The following is a 17,278-nucleotide window of genomic DNA, read 5'->3' on the forward strand; positions in this document are numbered from 1 at the left end:
GTACCTAGGGTCAACAGTCCAGAGCAACGGAGAGTGTGGTAAAGAAGTGAAGAGACGTGTGCAAGCAGGTTGGAACGGGTGGAGGAAAGTGTCATGCGTGATGTGTGACAAAAGAGTGTCAGCAAGAATGAAAGGAAAGGTGGACAAGACAGTGGTGAGACCAGCAAAGTTGTCTGGTTTAGAGACAGTGGCACTGAGAAAAAGACAGGAGGCAGAGCTGGAGGTAGCAGAGCTGAAGATGTTGAGGTTCTCTCTGGGAGTGATGAGGATGGATAGGATCAGGAATGAGGACATCAGAGGGATGCTGAGGTTAGAGCTGCCAGGAAGGAGACCTAAAGGAAGACCAAAGAGGAAGTTCTTGGATGTAGTGAAGGAGGACATGAGGATAGTTGGTGTGGCTGCGTGGTTTACAACTTCTACCTATTACTGCCAATTTCCTGCCAAGGTCCTGCCAGTTTGCCATACTTGTCTGCAGCCCAGTCCTCTTGGGGAAAAAAACAAATAAACAAAACAAAGAGTTCTAAAAACTAAAGCTAATTACACGGAAGGTGAAACTGCCAACATTGTAAATATGTTTATAAATAAAAACTGCGCTGTTTTGCTGAAAAACAACTTTATTTGTTGTTCATCGTATAATAAGAATGTCACTTAGGGCCAGTATCAAAAGTCCAAAATGTGCTGCACAGCCTTGTCTCTAAGGTCTGCGTCCCGCCCTCTCGGTGATTGACAGCTGCACAGCCCGGCCTCCGCCATCTTGCCTCTCCCTGCCTACCAGCAGCTGAGTGCGGAAGTGGAAACAGCAGTGTGTGGGCTCCGGGTTCCGCTTGTGGACTGTTTGCTAGACTCTCCCGCCGACACAGCCTGATAGTCGTCAGATTTAACCGTATACAAACGACAGAGACCCAGGGAGAAATGGCTGGACGGTTACCGGCGTGTGTTGTCGACTGCGGCACAGGGTAGGTTGTTCAAACTGGGGAGCCTTGCACACAGGGGGCTGGGGTGTCACCGACAGGCTGAATACGGTCAGGGACTGTTTCGGCAGCAGCAGTAGGAGCTGAGTGTGCATCTGTGTGTGCATATGTATGTATGTATGTATGTATGTATGTATGTATGTATGTATGTATGTGTGTGTGTGTGTGTGTTTGTGTGTGTTTGTGTGTGTGTGTGCGCACAGCTCGTTGAGAAGTGTTCCTGTTGTCTGGCTGTGTGAGGTGGGTCCTCAGGTTAGCTGTGATGTCGTGTCCCTCTCAGCTGCCTTCATCCATGTAGAGTGGCTGAGCTGTCATTGGCAGCTCCATGTCAAGTGTTGTGTTAATGCAGCACATTGCCCACACAGATGTAACAGTCCTCTGGCTGTAGCCACTACAAGATCCACATCTGTTTGCTCCGTATTCCGGGTCTGCGCAGGCGCAGTGTGTGCTACTTCCTAAACAGCCTGCACTTCCTCATTCACGCTTTCTAGTCCATATATGGTCTTTTCTCTGAGCATGTGTTTTTGATTAACTTCTCTAATTTCTGTCCTTTACCGGACTACCGATCCTTTTCCTACGCCGTGTCTCAGTTGTATTTAGGCAGCAATGGTGTGCTTTAGGAGAAAATGTTATTTTAGAGGACAGACAACATATTCAGGGTCAAATGTGATCTGAGCTGTCCTGGTTTGTATTGATTGCTGTGCAAACCTCTCTTCCTGCTTTGGTGTTGGCTGGCGTTTCACTTGATACTGGAAACTAACTTTCAAATGTCTAAGCTGAACCCTGACATTGTGCTCATTGTAATGATAACACAGCTCAGCATTATGGGTTAGATAGGTCTGGGGTCTAAAAGTATTGCATGTAGAGACTTGATCTGGTAACATCCACTCTCAGCACTCCTCCCTTCAGGCTGCTAACTCTGGGACAGCAAAGGAAAGGCTTGTGCTAGATTCTGCCCCCATGCTCATTCATCAGCAAGACCTACTCTTCCAGCTGCATAAATAACACTTACTCATGAAGTCAGCATTTAGGCGCATTGTGAGAGTCTGTGTATGTTTAGTCTTTTTAAATATAAAGTTTTGACATGCTGTGCAGTTTCATAAGAGAGTACCAGACGATGTTAAAGTGCTGAGCAAGTTCAGCTGTTTTTGAATCAGTCATGATGTTTCAATGGTGATGCCATATCCTGTAGCACATCAGCCTTCTATGTGGTCTGGCTGCTATTATTGGACTACTTGACCTTTACATGAAAGAACTACAGACTGGGGTGTAGTTTAGGTCCTGTTGTCTTTTTGCAGAACTGGCAGTGTGCTGTCCAATCGAGGGTTTCCTAACACTTAGGTCTGATTGATCAGCGCAATCAAAGTGGTTGGGTGGAGTTATTCTTTATTCTTTGCCTCAAACAAACAGTTAAAATCTTGTAGCATAAGGCTGCGGTCATTAGTACGCCTCAGGCACCATGGTGCATGTTAATTTTATTTGTAAAAATTGAGATAAAAATAAGAGTTGAAAAAAACATACAATGACTTGCCAAAAAAAGTTTTCTCCAGGAGTTTAGCTTATTGTGCTCAGCTCCATCTGTTTTGTACAATGATGTCTCCTGTCAGACACATGGTGTGTTGTATGCTTGTTGAGGCAGGTTGATGTAGACAAGCTGGGACTGTTCATTGGTATGAAGGTGCTGCTACAGTCTGTTCTGTTGTCACTATCATGAGGCAGCTCTGTCCTCCAGTCCATTCTTTTTTGTCTTATCTAATATAATATTCATAGCCAGAAAATCATGAAATATGGCAGTTAATAGGCTGAAGACCAAAAATTTTAAAAGTCCTCTCTTTAAATGCACTTAAGAAGGTCTGGTATTTATTTCTTTTAGTTCTATTTTGATCTCCACCATCTCCTGAGTGAAATATCTGGCTCTTTAGCTGTATGCCCCACTCTGTTCACCAGTTAGTCTGTAACTTTACATGTCTGTGTACACTGAACTTTTGAAGTGAACACAGCTGCATGCAGCTGGAAGCATGGTTGATGAGAGTGCTGTGATTAAATCAAACCTATACGTCTGTTGGCCATAGAAGCAAAAATGGAGCTGTAAGATGCTAAAATCCTCAGTAGATCTGAGGGAAGCAGCAGATTTGCTGACACCTTTATTATGTTATGTGCTTCCTTTTGTCATGATTAGTGAGCAGAGCTGCTTTAAAGTAATACTGATGCCCCGAGATACAATAGTTTGAGGATGTGACTTGACTTTATCCTAAGGATATGGCATACATTAATAATGGGAGTTTGTGTCATTTATTAAAACAAGCAACCTGACAAGTGTAAGCAAATTAGTGTAAACAGAGAGTTTAAAAATCAACACACTGAAAGAATCTGTGCAATTATTTTTGGTATTCCTACACATAGTGGACCTGCCATTGTGTACTGTGTACCTGGGGAAAAAAAATAAAAACTGGTTGCTGTTTTTGGCTATGTTTGACACATAGGTGAAGTTGCCCAATTAAGTTATATAACATTTCACTCAATGTGTTTAGCTCCCGAGAAAAACTACTCAGTGAAAGTAGAAAAACACGGATTGTGTAAGTGGTGGTCATATGCTCACTGTCAGCTTTTGTCGGAAAACGGAAGAAAGCCAGGTGTAAATCATAGTGAGTTTCTGTCCAGACTTTACTTTTTTTTCTAGTTACAGAGAGCATACAACATTTGTGTATTTAGGGGAGGATTTTCTCTGATTGTGCGCTGTTGGCAGGTCTGTTTATGATTAAGACAACAAAACATTAATAATCACAAGATTTAACATTAAAATAGCACTTTTGTGCATATGGGTGTATGTTTAAAAGGGATTATTAGGGTCAGCATGTATTTTACAAACTATACTTTGACAGTTATGCTAATGTAGGCTCCTAAAACTCGTAAAGGAATCATATTATGAAATTCCTCATGTGATGTGACATTCTCAGGTGATCTCTGCTGATCTTTGCCTTTTTTAATTTCAGAGGAGCTACAGTTGCTACCAGGATGTGGCCTGTTATGCCCATAGTGCCTTGGCAGTCAGTAGTGTCCTAGATCAGTCCCTTGGCTATGTATACAGGAAGTATGAGAGTCCTGTCTGGGCCTACCCTAGTTTGGACTACATCTGGTTAGCACATGCCCTGCAAAATATTGCTCCAGAACAGAGACACAGAGAAGACTGTAAACTCAAAAGTCTTTGATATCAAGGTGGAAGATGTGTCTAACCTAAGTCTAACCTAACTAATTTTTAGAAACATCTTCTCTCTTTGGATTAGGCTTTGCTTTTTATAGCATAGAGAAATGGGAAGTACAGGATTTAGCAGCCAGTGGGAGGTCATAACCAGTATATATTAGGGATGGTCAGATTATACAGAAGTCTTTTATCAAATAAGTCCCCATTTTCCCAGTGCAACATGAATGGCTCTTTTTATGACCTCCCATTAGCAAACTTCAGAGCTGCTGCTGTGTTTGGCACCCAACCAGTGCACCAAAGGACAATGATGGCATTGATCAAAATGATAGTGTAGGAGGTAACAGCCAAATATAATCTTTCCAAAATAAACTTTCATGCATACAAATGTAGTGCAGGAAGCCTGTGACTTGTTTTGTCCAGAACATGCAGCTTCTTTCACTATAATATATGATTATTCTTCTTGCAGCTACACCAAACTTGGGTATGCAGGGAACACAGAACCACAATTCATTGTTCCATCATGTGAGTATTTCACTATACATTGAAATTCCTTGAGTTCAGGAGCCCAGCAAGCCAGTGACACTAACAGTGACCATTATGCATATTTGGTAACAGGAAAATGTTTTCTGTTATGACTTCCTTGTATTATCTCAATTTGTGAAAAAATAGTTCCAAGAGGAAGTATGACTTTTTGGTATTACCAGAGATTTTCACTGCAACACCTACTATGGTTCAAAACCTTGAGGGTCGCTTTCTTTATGTATTTAATATTATATATCATGCAGGGCAATTGCAAAATGCTTGCTATTATTGATCTCCTAATACATTTACCAATAATTTGACTTTATATGATTAGTAGATAAGTTTATCCTCTGCTAATTTCTCTTCTCTCTTTCATGTCAGGTATCGCCATCAAAGAGTCAGCCAAGGTCGGAGACCAGGCCCAGAGGAGGATGATGAAGGGGGTGGATGACTTGGATTTCTATATCGGAGATGAAGCAGTAGACAAGCCCACATATTCCACTAAGGTATGTGACTGTAATATCTTTGCTCACCCACAGACCTGACTGGCCCAGCTATTATTGCGTTAGAATGTTTCAGTTTCTTCAAAGGGCTTATATTTCACACTGTATCTAATATATTTCATAATATTTGTCGAGAGGACTTTCTCCCATTTTTCTGCAATTAGGGCTGTGTGTTTTTCTTTTTTACCACCCAAACAAGGAGGAGAAAGACTATCAGGCAAATCATCTCTATGGACTCTTTAACCTTAAAATGTCTGCAAATTTGTTCCATACATTTATTGTGGAATATAGAACAAAGACAACAGGTGCTTCTGCAATGTGGCGGATTTAATACACACAGGGTTGCTCGATGCTTTGGTGCAGGTAGGAGAACTGTCTGCTCAGGTACAACTATTATTATTAATAGTGGCTCTGATCCATTTAGATTTCCCACTAAACCAGTTTTCCCACATGCACAATGCTAAAAAAATACAGATAGAAATTCCTGGCTTTTGAGTGTGATAATGTTAGACACTGTTCTGATACTATGTGATGCAGAAGGGCAGTGGAGCTAAATTAACATCTTAAAAATGCTGTATAAACAGTTGACATTTGAGTGTGAGGTTTAAGATGAACATAGGTTAGGGGGGCTAACTAAGAGATGTCTGAGACAGTCAGCACAGGCACGGTTACTTATCTGAACACTGGGATAGAGTTTAACGAGGTTTGGGCCATGCCGCTATGGGCTGGTCCAACTCCAGTCTGGCCAGTGGGCTTCCAGGCGAAGTGTCAGCGCTGCTCGGAAGTCTTTCGGCTGCAGGCCAAGGGCTTCCATTCATCACCAAGTTGCTCTCTTTGGCTGGTCGCTGATCGTTGGCTTTGCCAGATTATTCCATGGTGCTTTGCCCCTTGTGGCTATTCACACTCAACTTCTGAGGTGGAACTTCACTGTGCTATGATTGTCAGCTTGAGGGGAGCTATTTGCTACAAGGACATGAACTTAGTGGTCAACTCTCCTTTGGTTACTGGATTTTCTCGTTAGAGCAAAGAGAGTCTGGAGATGCAGCATCTGGTTGAGGTGGCAGGCCCACCTCCTGCTGCTTGCTGCAGTTGCATCCACAGATCACTAGTCCCTGGGGTTATCAGTTTCAGAACAATAAATTCCATAAGGGTAAGTCTCAGATGACTCCTTGGTTTTATCAGTCTTGGAATGTGGAGATATACTTAAGGAGACCATTTGATATCGTTCCTGCATTGAGTGTGCTGTATCCAGTTTGATTTTATGTCAATATGAAACAGTTACATGTGTTTATCGCTTATATTGCAAATCAGCATCTCAAAGGATGCTCTAACACAAGGACAAAGCATAGGGGCCTGGACCACCTAAAATGAATGCAACCATAATGATAATGTTGCTAGTGCTGCTCTAGACATTGTGTCTGTGTTCTGTAAAACTGAATATAATGGAGGCACTTTTCACTATTTGTGTATCAGTACAACTATTGTGGTACCTCATATGCATTGTTCCATTCAACTGAACCTTTATGGAAACAGTGGCCAATCCGTCATGGGATTGTGGAAGACTGGGATCTAATGGAGCGTTTCATGGAGCAGATCATCTTTAAGTACCTGAGGGCAGAGCCTGAGGACCACTACTTTCTCCTGGTAAGAGTCTTAAAGCATGTGGCCAGTGGTGAACATTAATATTATCCACAATCAACGCTTTTTAGCAGCCTCATAACTACAATACTTTATTTATTTTTCTTGTGTTTTTTCTGTTTTGATGAGCCAACTGAAGTAACATTATGCACATGAACTGCTCATTAATGCTACATTAGTAGGCCAGTTAACATCCATGCATTGTTAGCACCATTATACAATAAACGTACAATATAGGATGTTGTATATACTTTCATCAAAAATCTGAATTTTTGATTTTATTTTCTCGACTAATCTGAATATGTTGCAGAACAAGGGTTCTTTGTCTGAGTTTTTGCTTTTCAATCTTCATTTGCAGACAGAGCCTCCTCTGAATACACCAGAAAATCGAGAGTACACAGCTGAAATCATGTTTGAGTCTTTCAATGTACCAGGGCTGTACATTGCTGTCCAGGTCAGACAAATATGCCGCCTGTGGACTTCTTATTTATTGTCACACCCTTTCTCTATCGTAAACCACTGTTTTGACACCTTCACTATCGACTACCCAGTACTGGCAATCTTAAACGTGTACTATTTCCTAATGTGACAGGCCATAATAACATAATAATCTGTGTGCTTGTGTGTGTCTGGGTGTGTGCGTGTCAGGCTGTGCTTGCTCTAGCAGCCTCCTGGACCTCCAGACAGGTGGGAGAAAGGACGCTGACTGGCACTGTCATTGACAGTGGAGATGGTGTCACCCATGTCATCCCTGTGGTGAGTTTACACATTGAACTTATGTCCACTCTTTCAGTTATTCACTTTCTTTTCCCACACAATCTGCCTAGCTCTTGAAGAAGTGAACATTCATGTATAACTATTGAAGGTTTTTCCCTGTGTGTGCTTTCCTGGCCATTTAGGAGCTGAGTTCAAGAAACCGGATATTTAAGAAAACATCATTCAATGCACTTAAAATAATGTATTGATTTTACAGTGGCTTCAGAAAGTATTCAGATGCTTTACTTTTTGCATATTGTATTCTACAATCAATATTAGATGGATAAAATCCATCAGGTCTACATCAATTCATGAAGGCACAGACAAGACTATAAAGCCTTCTCAATGTTTCTGAGTGTTCCCAGGAGCACTGTGTTTTGAAACCAGCATGGTGGATTCTTTGTCCCGCCAAACTGAGTAAGTAGGCAAGAAAGGCCTTGGCCTGGAAGGAGACCAAGAGCCCAGTGGTCCCTCTAACTGAGCTTCAGAAGTCCTCTACAGAGATGGGAGAATCTGCTGGAAGCAGGTCTTCATCATTCAGATCTGGTGGAAGCCACCTTGACTAAAAGACACATGACAGCCCACTTGGGGTTTGCAATGTGGCACAGCATTGAAAGGATTCTGAGAGCAGGAGGAAAATTTTCTTTGGTCTGATTAAAAAGAAACTAAAGCTGAACTTTTTAGTCAGAAGAAAACACTGATGCCTTACCTTTAACTGTGTTTATGGTAAAAAGTGTGTAGGAACTGTGTGTGAAGAAGTGTTAAATTTTGGTTTTATTTACCATTACCAAGAGTGAAAATTTTGCCCAAAGAAATTTTCCACCTGTCTAGTAGTCTACAGATAGTAAGCCAGAGTTTTTCAGTGGTTGGAGAGAATTAGTTTTAGGAAATGTGCTTGCAGAGTACATTTAGATGCTGGGTGACTGAATCAGCATATCTGCAGCCACTGCTGAACATGTGCAAAAGGAGCCAAACACAACACTGTGGAGATATGAAGAAGGCCTTGCAGACCTGATGGGGAAAAAACGACCTATAACAACTACAGGCTCAGTGTCTCTTTATTTGCTACACACTTTTTTATTTTGCCACACATTAAATGACACCTTTCTCTGCTTGCCTGTCTCTTTGTGTATTCGTTTGTGTGTCTCAGGCTGAAGGGTATGTAATTGGCAGCTGTATAAAGCACATTCCCATCGCAGGACGAGACATCACTTACTTCACCCAGCAGCTCCTGAGAGAAAGGGAAGTGGGCATCCCACCAGAGCAGTCGCTGGAGACAGCCAAGGCAGTTAAAGTAGGTCACCCAGCTACACTTCCCCTCAGACACCGTGCCTGCTGTTCGGTTTTGACTGGTGCAGCAGCAGTTTTCTTTTTGCTGCAGACAATTGTCCCAAGGATTTTTTTATTTTATTTTTTTTATGTTGTGTGGAGTATCTAGCCCTAGCAGACTGACAGGCCATGTAATATTATACATAAAGTATATCTTATGAGGAGAATATTATAAACTCACTATTGAGTCAGAACTCCAGAGTGATAATAGTATATGTCCTGATAAATACAGAAGTTGGATGTAATGATGTATTACAATGACAAGTCAAAACTGTCTTTCTCACAACGTGGTGATTCTGACTATTTCAGATTATGAAAGGAAAACTGATGGTAAAAAAGTTAAAAAAAAAAAAAAACGGACCTTTTTAAAGTTAAATGATTTTAATAAAACGATAAATTGTTTCAAGAGTTAACTAAACGGAATTCGTTAGAAATCATATAAAATCTGTAAAGAATTTTGTCAAATGTGTTATTATATGGATATTATAGAAGTATAATCAAATTATTAAACAGGACCTGAACTGAATTGAAGTAAAATTTCAAACAAACCTAATTCCTGGACTTTTAAAGTTCTTTTTATGTGTGCAAAATTGGAGATGTTGGTGTTAAAAGCTGTAAAAGGACTAACTGGCTTGAGTTTCCTTCTGTGGACACTGGGTGGCACTATTGTCCTATCTGTTACATGCAGCTGATCTCCTTCAAACCCCACAGCTTTTGTTTAGATTAGTCTGTTTACTTTCTGATAAATAAACCTGTTCTTCAGACTGAGGTCAACCCAAACTATAGATGATTGTTTTTTGGAGGACATGACAATATGCTGAAGCATAAAGATTAGGAACTGTAGAAGTTACTCATTTTCAGTGTACATTAATTTGTATCTCTAAATCTGCATCACTAAAAATATGAGATGATTTTTTTTTTTTGTTCAATTTCCAATGTTCCAGGTAGTAAACACATAGGACTTCATATTAATGACATTGGCCTTCTATTATTGTTTCTCCTTCTTTCAATCGCCACATTTGATTGATTCACCTCAATTCTCCACAATTCTCACGTTTGCTAAATAGCTTGTTATCTAAGACTTTGTTCTCAATGTCAAGGACCATCCTTCATTACTTCAAGACACACAAACAAGAAATAGTGGGAATTCAAATAATTAGCATAAGCAAAGAGTGGGTGATTGCCAATCACATATAAAAATGTTAATTTTTACTGGCTGACAGTATGGATTACATTCCCTGCAAATCAAGTAATAATATCTGTTCTGAAGATGCTGCACTATATATTCTGCTCGTTTATTGTTGCTGTGCACTCAGTTTTCTGTTTCCTCACACTCATAATGTGTGGCTCAGTTTTAGTAGAATTTGCAGAAATGTGAAGAGATCAGAGCTGTTTATGCTAATTTTGAAAAAAGTGACAGATTTCATGAGGCAAAAATTGATCACATTATGTGTTGTAATAAGAGTGAAATGTCTGACCTTGTGGCCTTTTTAAATTTTTTTGTAACTCATTTCCAAATCCAAACCACATTTACCTGTTGACGGACCATGACCATAGATTGTGTCATGTTATTTTCAGATAAAAACATGGACTTACTCACAAGCAACTTCCCAAGTCTCTGTAATGAAGCTGGGTGCTAAGTTCTGGACATGTACACCAAATTTGTTTACAACTTGAAGCATTAATAACAAACTTTTTATTGTGGTGGTTAGAGCTGCTCCCATAGCAAGTGGCAGATCTTAGAGTCCCTGTATAATAATGTTTAGTAATAAGTTCCAAAATAGGGCTACCTATGGGCTAGGTTAGAGGACTTTAAGCATGTGAACAGTGAACAGTGTCGATCTGGAGCCAACTCGGATGATCTCTTGATTTGCAACCTGGCAGCCATGGTCTTGCATGCCTTTCACTGATAATCCAGTAATTCTTTTTAAAATTAGGAAGAGAGAAGCACCTTTTATTTGTGTGAGCTTGTAGTTTCTTTATTCATAACTGGTGCTTGTGGATTGCCACAGAGAATCTTCAGAATGAGTGTTATCACAATCTCAGAGATCAGAATCAGGGATTCCAAGAGATGGATGGAATAGAATGTAATACCTTTAGAGATGTTGTCATTGTTTTAATACAGTGTATTTTCCCCCATAGCAAAATATACATTTTGGTCCATCTCTCAAAATTGATTTTTATTTCTGAAGTAGTGGTTTATTGTTTTCTCTTGCCATGTCTTATTGACCAGGAGTTATAGAAGACCAATGACATCTCCAGTGATTTTAAAGAGAGTATGTGGCCAATAACCAGACACTGGCAAAGGCACTAATTTATCCCAGTTCATGCAATATCCAGATAATATCTGGTGGGTGTAGATTTTTTTTTCTGGCTGTGTTAGTAGTAGTAGTAACACACTATCTGCGAAGGTTTGAGGATTACTGCCCACTGTAATTCAATGCATGTCCACAAATGCTGGATGAACAGAAACATATGCAAGGTGTTGGCCAGTTGCCAACAATATCAAAGCTATAATGATTCAGGATATAGCTAAACCTTTCCATGTGCACTGTACATCCAATAATTAGGATAATCAGTTGTTCAGACTGTGTCCGCGTGTTCTGTCAACAGTTAAGCAAAGAAAGCCAAAATATAAAAATGAAAAAAGTAACAGCACCAGTACGTACAGTATGATATAACATGTATGAAGCCAGCTTTACATGCATCATTACAGTCATTACAATGTGTAATGATGTAAGCAAGATGTAAGCTCATGTGGTTTGGAAGTTATCAACCAAAATGTAAAAATCATGTCCTGATATTCAGTGTGCATTGATTTATATCCATGTGTGCTCCTTTTCCCATACTAGGTCTAATGAATTACCTTTGCCACTGGTTTCAGCAATACTTCAACAGAATAATTTCCACAATTTCAAGATTTTTTTTTTTCCTTTGAAGCTGATCAAATGGCTTTACCCATGCTCTCTCCATCAGGAAAGGTTCAGCTATGTGTGCCCAGATCTAGTCAAAGAGTTCAACAAGTATGACACAGATGGCTCCAAGTGGATCAAGCAGTACACCGGCATCAATGCAATCAGCAAGAAGGAATTCACCATTGATGTGGGCTACGAGCGCTTTCTGGGACCTGAGATCTTCTTCCACCCAGAGGTTGGTCAGTGCAGTGTGAATGAAAGCAGGGTTAGGTGCAACAAGTAGACTGGGGTCAGAGCTCTGACAGTCTTGCATGTAATTGTATTATAGCAAAAACTGACTTATATACGTAAAAGTGCCAAGATATGCAACAATGTGTGTGGAAAAAGGGGTCAAAAGGGAGGAGAAATGCTACATTTGGCTGATAGTGAGTAGAGAGAGAACAGTATATATATATATATATTAGTCTGTGACATAAGTAAGAGGTATTTAGGTATTTATCTACATATTGTTCAGGTACATTTTTATTTTGTCATCACTACTGTGAAACAAACACAACTCAGACTGGCATGTCTTCTTTCTTTGTTTGCTCACCCCCCCAGTTTGCCAACCCTGACTTCACCCAGCCTATCTCTGAGGTCGTGGATGAGGTCATTCAAAACTGCCCTATTGATGTCAGACGTCCCCTCTATAAGGTAAGATGACTTTACCTTTGTATTACATCTGCTGATTTTCTTTCTAAGATCGTCCATAGGAAATAGTAAATGTTAGTTTTCTTTGGCCTTAACTGGTGTGATGTTGTGTTGTCAGTGTTACAATAGTTTTATGCCTTTGTGTTGTTTCACTGAATCATACTGATGGGGTTCATGTTTGTTTTGGATTGATCCTATCTGGGTGAGACTGAAATGGTAACAAGGAGTGAGTGGGATTGAGATGTCACTGGTATCAAGTGGTGTTTTCCATCAGTGAAAACTCTACTTGATACCATCCCATTTCCACCCTACTATTGTGGACTGTTCTCCAAACTGGCTGGTCAGTAGGCAATGGCAGGTCAGGGAGGTTAAGAGCTTCTCATTCTACAGCTTTGAAATACTCACCACCTTTTTCCACAGAACATTGTTCTGTCAGGAGGCTCCACCATGTTCAGAGACTTCGGGCGCCGTCTGCAACGAGACTTAAAGAGGACAGTTGATGCTCGACTGAAGATGAGCGAGGAGTTGAGCGGAGGCAAGCTTAAGGTGAGAGTATGCAACTCAGAGCAATACTGATGAAAAAACATGTTTATGGTGTGAGGAGTGTAACTAAGGAAAAATGTCCATCCATCCATCCATATACCCGCTTATTCCTTAACCAGGGTCACGGGGATCTGCTGGAGCCAGGACAAATGTCTTTAAAGCATTTCGTTATAATTTTCGTCAACGACAAGTTTTCACTGATGAAAACGAGACGTTAACTACATAAAAATTAAGTGATGACGACGAAAACTAAATAAAAATATACTGACATTTTTGTTGACTAATAAAAACGAGACGAAAATGTGAGTGAGGGACGTTTTTAGAAAAGATCCAATCAGAATCAATCTTCTTAGACGCACACGCACATTTGAAAAGTAACTGATCCACCTAGTGACACGGGATGCGCAAGTACACGACATCATCTTGCATAGCCTACACTGGGTTTCTGTCTGACTTAAACTATAATGAAATGGAAACAGCTGGAGAAAACAAAGAGAAGATATATGGGTCAGTTTCATGTTTGATGCAATGGCATTACTGCTAAATACAGTTTTTCTCTTAAATATTTTGGAGTTGCTCTTTTGCTTTAAAGAATGAAGAATGTCATATGCAAGTTATAAACGATGCATATCTAATTTTTGGTCTTTTATGGAAAGGCCATCTTCCATATATATTTAATGAAACTTGTTTTTCATTTAATTTTAATTTAGAATATTTTGAATATTACAATAGTTTAACTAAATGACACTTAAATCAAACCCAATAGATTTTAGTCGACTAAATCTACAGTAGATTTAGTCGACTAAAATCTTATGCTATTTAGTCAACTAAAACTAGACTAAAACTAAAACAAAGCAGATGACTAAAATATGACTAAAACTAAAATTGCATTTTAGTCAAAAGACTATGACTAAAACTAGATTAAAATCTGCTGTCAAAATTAACACTGCTTTAATGTTATGCCATTTTCCTGCTACATATATGTCAATCAACTGATTTCAACAGCAGATTTGTTAAATAAATCTAATGGGTTCTCTGGTCAAGTTGTGAAGGCATTACCTGGGATTCATCTTGCTGAGGCTGAACTGACTTTAAATGTGCATCAGTGCAGATAGTAAATGTAGTTTGTCAAAAAATATGCTGAGTTCTACAAGTAATTTGGGCGGGTTTTCTCTTCAGCAACTGAGTCTCAAAATTGGCCATTGATGTAAACCAGTTTCAGGGATTTAGGCACATATACCCACATCGTGCTTATTTAAACACAGCATGTACATTTTGTCTTCATGTCATCAACTCTTAACTATTAACATCTTATCTTAGTGATTTTTCACTTAGTGATTTTAACAACTCAAACAAGTATTCAAGTGACCTCAGTAAGAACTGCTGTTATATCTCTGTTATATATTGTGCAGATAGATTTTCCTCTGTGGTGTATAAAGCCCCTACAATCCACCTCATTATGTCCAATGTCATCCTATTACTACACCCCACCATACTGTAGCTCCTAGATTGGTTCAGTGTAACTGATCCCCAGTTTTTCTCTCTGTCCTCCCTCCTCAGCCCAAGCCAATTGATGTACAAGTTATTACTCATCATATGCAGAGATACGCAGTGTGGTTTGGTGGATCAATGTTAGCATCAACTGTGAGTATTTCAAACATGCACCCACACTGTTTTATCAATAGTTATATGTTATGACAAATTCACCAAAATCATGTTTTTCATCTTGTGTGCCTTTGAAGGGCATGCAGTACTTTTGTTCAATCCTCATTGTAATTTATTTGAGCATTAAGTGGAAGTGAATTCAGTTGGTGGATGTGTCATTCATTATTATTATTTATAACCCCTTGATGAGCTATTTGTGTGAAACCGATCATTTTAACAGCAGGAAATGTGAAGGTGATTCAAGGTCTCTGACAGCTTATTAACAAAAGGCTAATTGATGTCAGTTTTTGATAGAATTGTTCCCCAATAAGAATAAAAGCTCTTTTTTGTATCTCATGCTTATTGCTCTATATTTGCAACATCCAAATTCTTTATGTAAGTGCAGGTCATTGTTATTTTAGTGGTTGTCAAAGCCTGAAAGTGGTCAGTTTTAATGAGGTGTAACTGCAGTCAAAAGTTAATAAACACAACTTTAACTGTTGTTAAAATAAGGGGGAAAAAAGGTATGAATATGTATCAGAAATGCTGCATTCACCTTTAGGCCTCTGAGTGGGTGGGCCTGTGCATGTTTGAGTGACAGCTGAGCACAGGAGCATCAAGACACAACGTAAACAAACTTGCACTGGTAACTGTAACAAATGCTAACAGTGTTCTGTTGACATTTGCATGTTCTAAACAGATAATTAGCTTATTAGCTGTAGAGTCTGTAAACTGACTTCTGCAGTGCACTCTTCCAGCATGTATGTTTTTGCAGTACAAATGTGTCCTTGTTTATGAGTTAAATAAGAAGCAGATATTAGCAGGACGGCAAACGTGAACTTTTCTTCACATAGACAACGAAATGTCCGTTTTTTCTGTAAATGCACAGAACACAAAGTTAACAAAATAACCATCATACCAAAGAAAACACCACCTGCAGAAAATAGATATGCAAATATATGCACCTTTTTTCAATGTTGATGTTTGGCGTTTTTTATGTACACCTGTTACTACTCCCCTTCATCTTTGTTTATGTTTCCACAGCCTGAGTTCTACCAGGTTTGCCACACCAAAAAGGACTACGAAGAGATCGGGCCAAGCATTTGTCGCCACAACCCTGTGTTTGGAGTCATGTCTTAACTTTGGAGTGTAACAGCAGCTGGCAGGAACTGGGGTACAGGCGGGTGGGTGAATTTGTGTAAAGAACAGGCTCAGGAGGTGGGAGGTTGGGGGCTTCTGTGTTTTTTGATGACTTGTTCAGCTACAGATGTGTGGGATAAGAAGGCGATCCAGAATATCAAAAAAGAAAAGAGGCTAGACCAAACAGAGCGACTGGAAAATTTATTGTGAATGTTCTGTTTTTTTTTTTTTGTTTTTTTTTTTAAAATATATATATTTTCTTTTCAAGATGAGGGAAACATGACTTGTAAGCCAAACCAATGTGGGGAACATTTCTGGATCCATTAGGCAACACATATGGTGTAAGACAATAACATAGATGGCATTTTCCACATACCAGAACATATTATTTATGTTTATAAAATGACCAGGCAAGATCTGATGACTCTTGAGATCAGTTTGGAACATATTACTGTCTCCTTTTATTTTCTGCATTCTCTTTCAGCTTCAAATGTCTGTGTATCATGAGAGCTTGTTTATATTTCATACAAAATTTTTTTATATGTAAAACTTTGGAAATCAAAGGTCAAAAAATGAAAGGATAACAATATGAACACAACTGTTTTATCCCAGGATGCAGCTTTTATACACAGTATTTTTTGAGTTTCAGTACTATCTCTCATCATCTGTCTGCCCTTTAATTCTTCATACATTTAACACATCTGCTTTAACTTGAGACACTGTCAGGTTCCCACCCCTATGATGTAGTGAAAGATTGGAGAGAAAGTACTGAGGTTATAAAAATGAAACAGAATGGCTGTCAGACCAGTATTGTTAGACTAGAAGTTTTTTATTATTAAAAACCAAATTATTAAAATAATGGGGTTTGAGTATTTAATGCCGTGCAACATTCCAATAAAGGCTCAAATTTGTTTCTAAGTCCTGGACTTTTTCATCCTTTCTTCACTTAACTTCTGCTCTTCTGATTTGTCAGTCTGCTCAGCAACAGTAATGAATATCCGTTTGAGATTACCAGACCCCCCCACACACATTTTCAAATACCTTGTTTCATTTACTCAAGGTCAATATTTTTTTCTTGATAATTTGTTTAAAATATTCATCTGTTAGATTTAAGAAATACTGGATTGTAAATTCAGATTCTCCCTGCCAAAAGACCAGCTAAATAAAAAAATAGTGAGTGAAATATTAAATGCTTTATTTGTTTTATAGATCATATTTTCACACAATTTGTCCCAGTGTGATGATTAAATGGAACTTCAAAGCCCCTTCCAGGCTTGGCATGATGTTTTTCTAAATCTGATTTAAGAAACTTATTTTTCTCATGAAAATAGTTAATTGTCACATTTTTTGTTATTTTGCCACAGTATAATTTGGCTTTTACAATCTGTCATAGTTGACCTATAGGGGCCCATGTCATACCTGATA

At 39.1% G+C, this 17,278-nt stretch overlaps 1 protein-coding gene across 1 annotated transcript; it reads left to right on the plus strand.

Moving 5' to 3' along the window:
- Positions 1–762: 762 nt before the first annotated feature.
- Positions 763–16,771, plus strand: LOC113122961 (actin-related protein 3). Its single transcript, XM_026294667.1, has 12 exons — positions 763–956; positions 4,640–4,695; positions 5,077–5,201; positions 6,732–6,842; positions 7,195–7,290; positions 7,485–7,592; positions 8,743–8,886; positions 11,898–12,071; positions 12,437–12,529; positions 12,947–13,072; positions 14,630–14,713; positions 15,758–16,771. Exons 1-12 carry the CDS (start codon positions 913–915, stop codon positions 15,851–15,853), a joined length of 1,257 nt encoding a protein of 418 aa, XP_026150452.1. The 5' UTR covers positions 763–912; the 3' UTR covers positions 15,854–16,771.
- The last annotated feature ends 507 nt before the right edge of the window (positions 16,772–17,278 follow it).

The sequence above is a fragment of the Mastacembelus armatus genome, chromosome 21 (genome assembly GCF_900324485.2).
Source record: "Mastacembelus armatus chromosome 21, fMasArm1.2, whole genome shotgun sequence".
Taxonomy (NCBI): domain Eukaryota; kingdom Metazoa; phylum Chordata; class Actinopteri; order Synbranchiformes; family Mastacembelidae; genus Mastacembelus; species Mastacembelus armatus.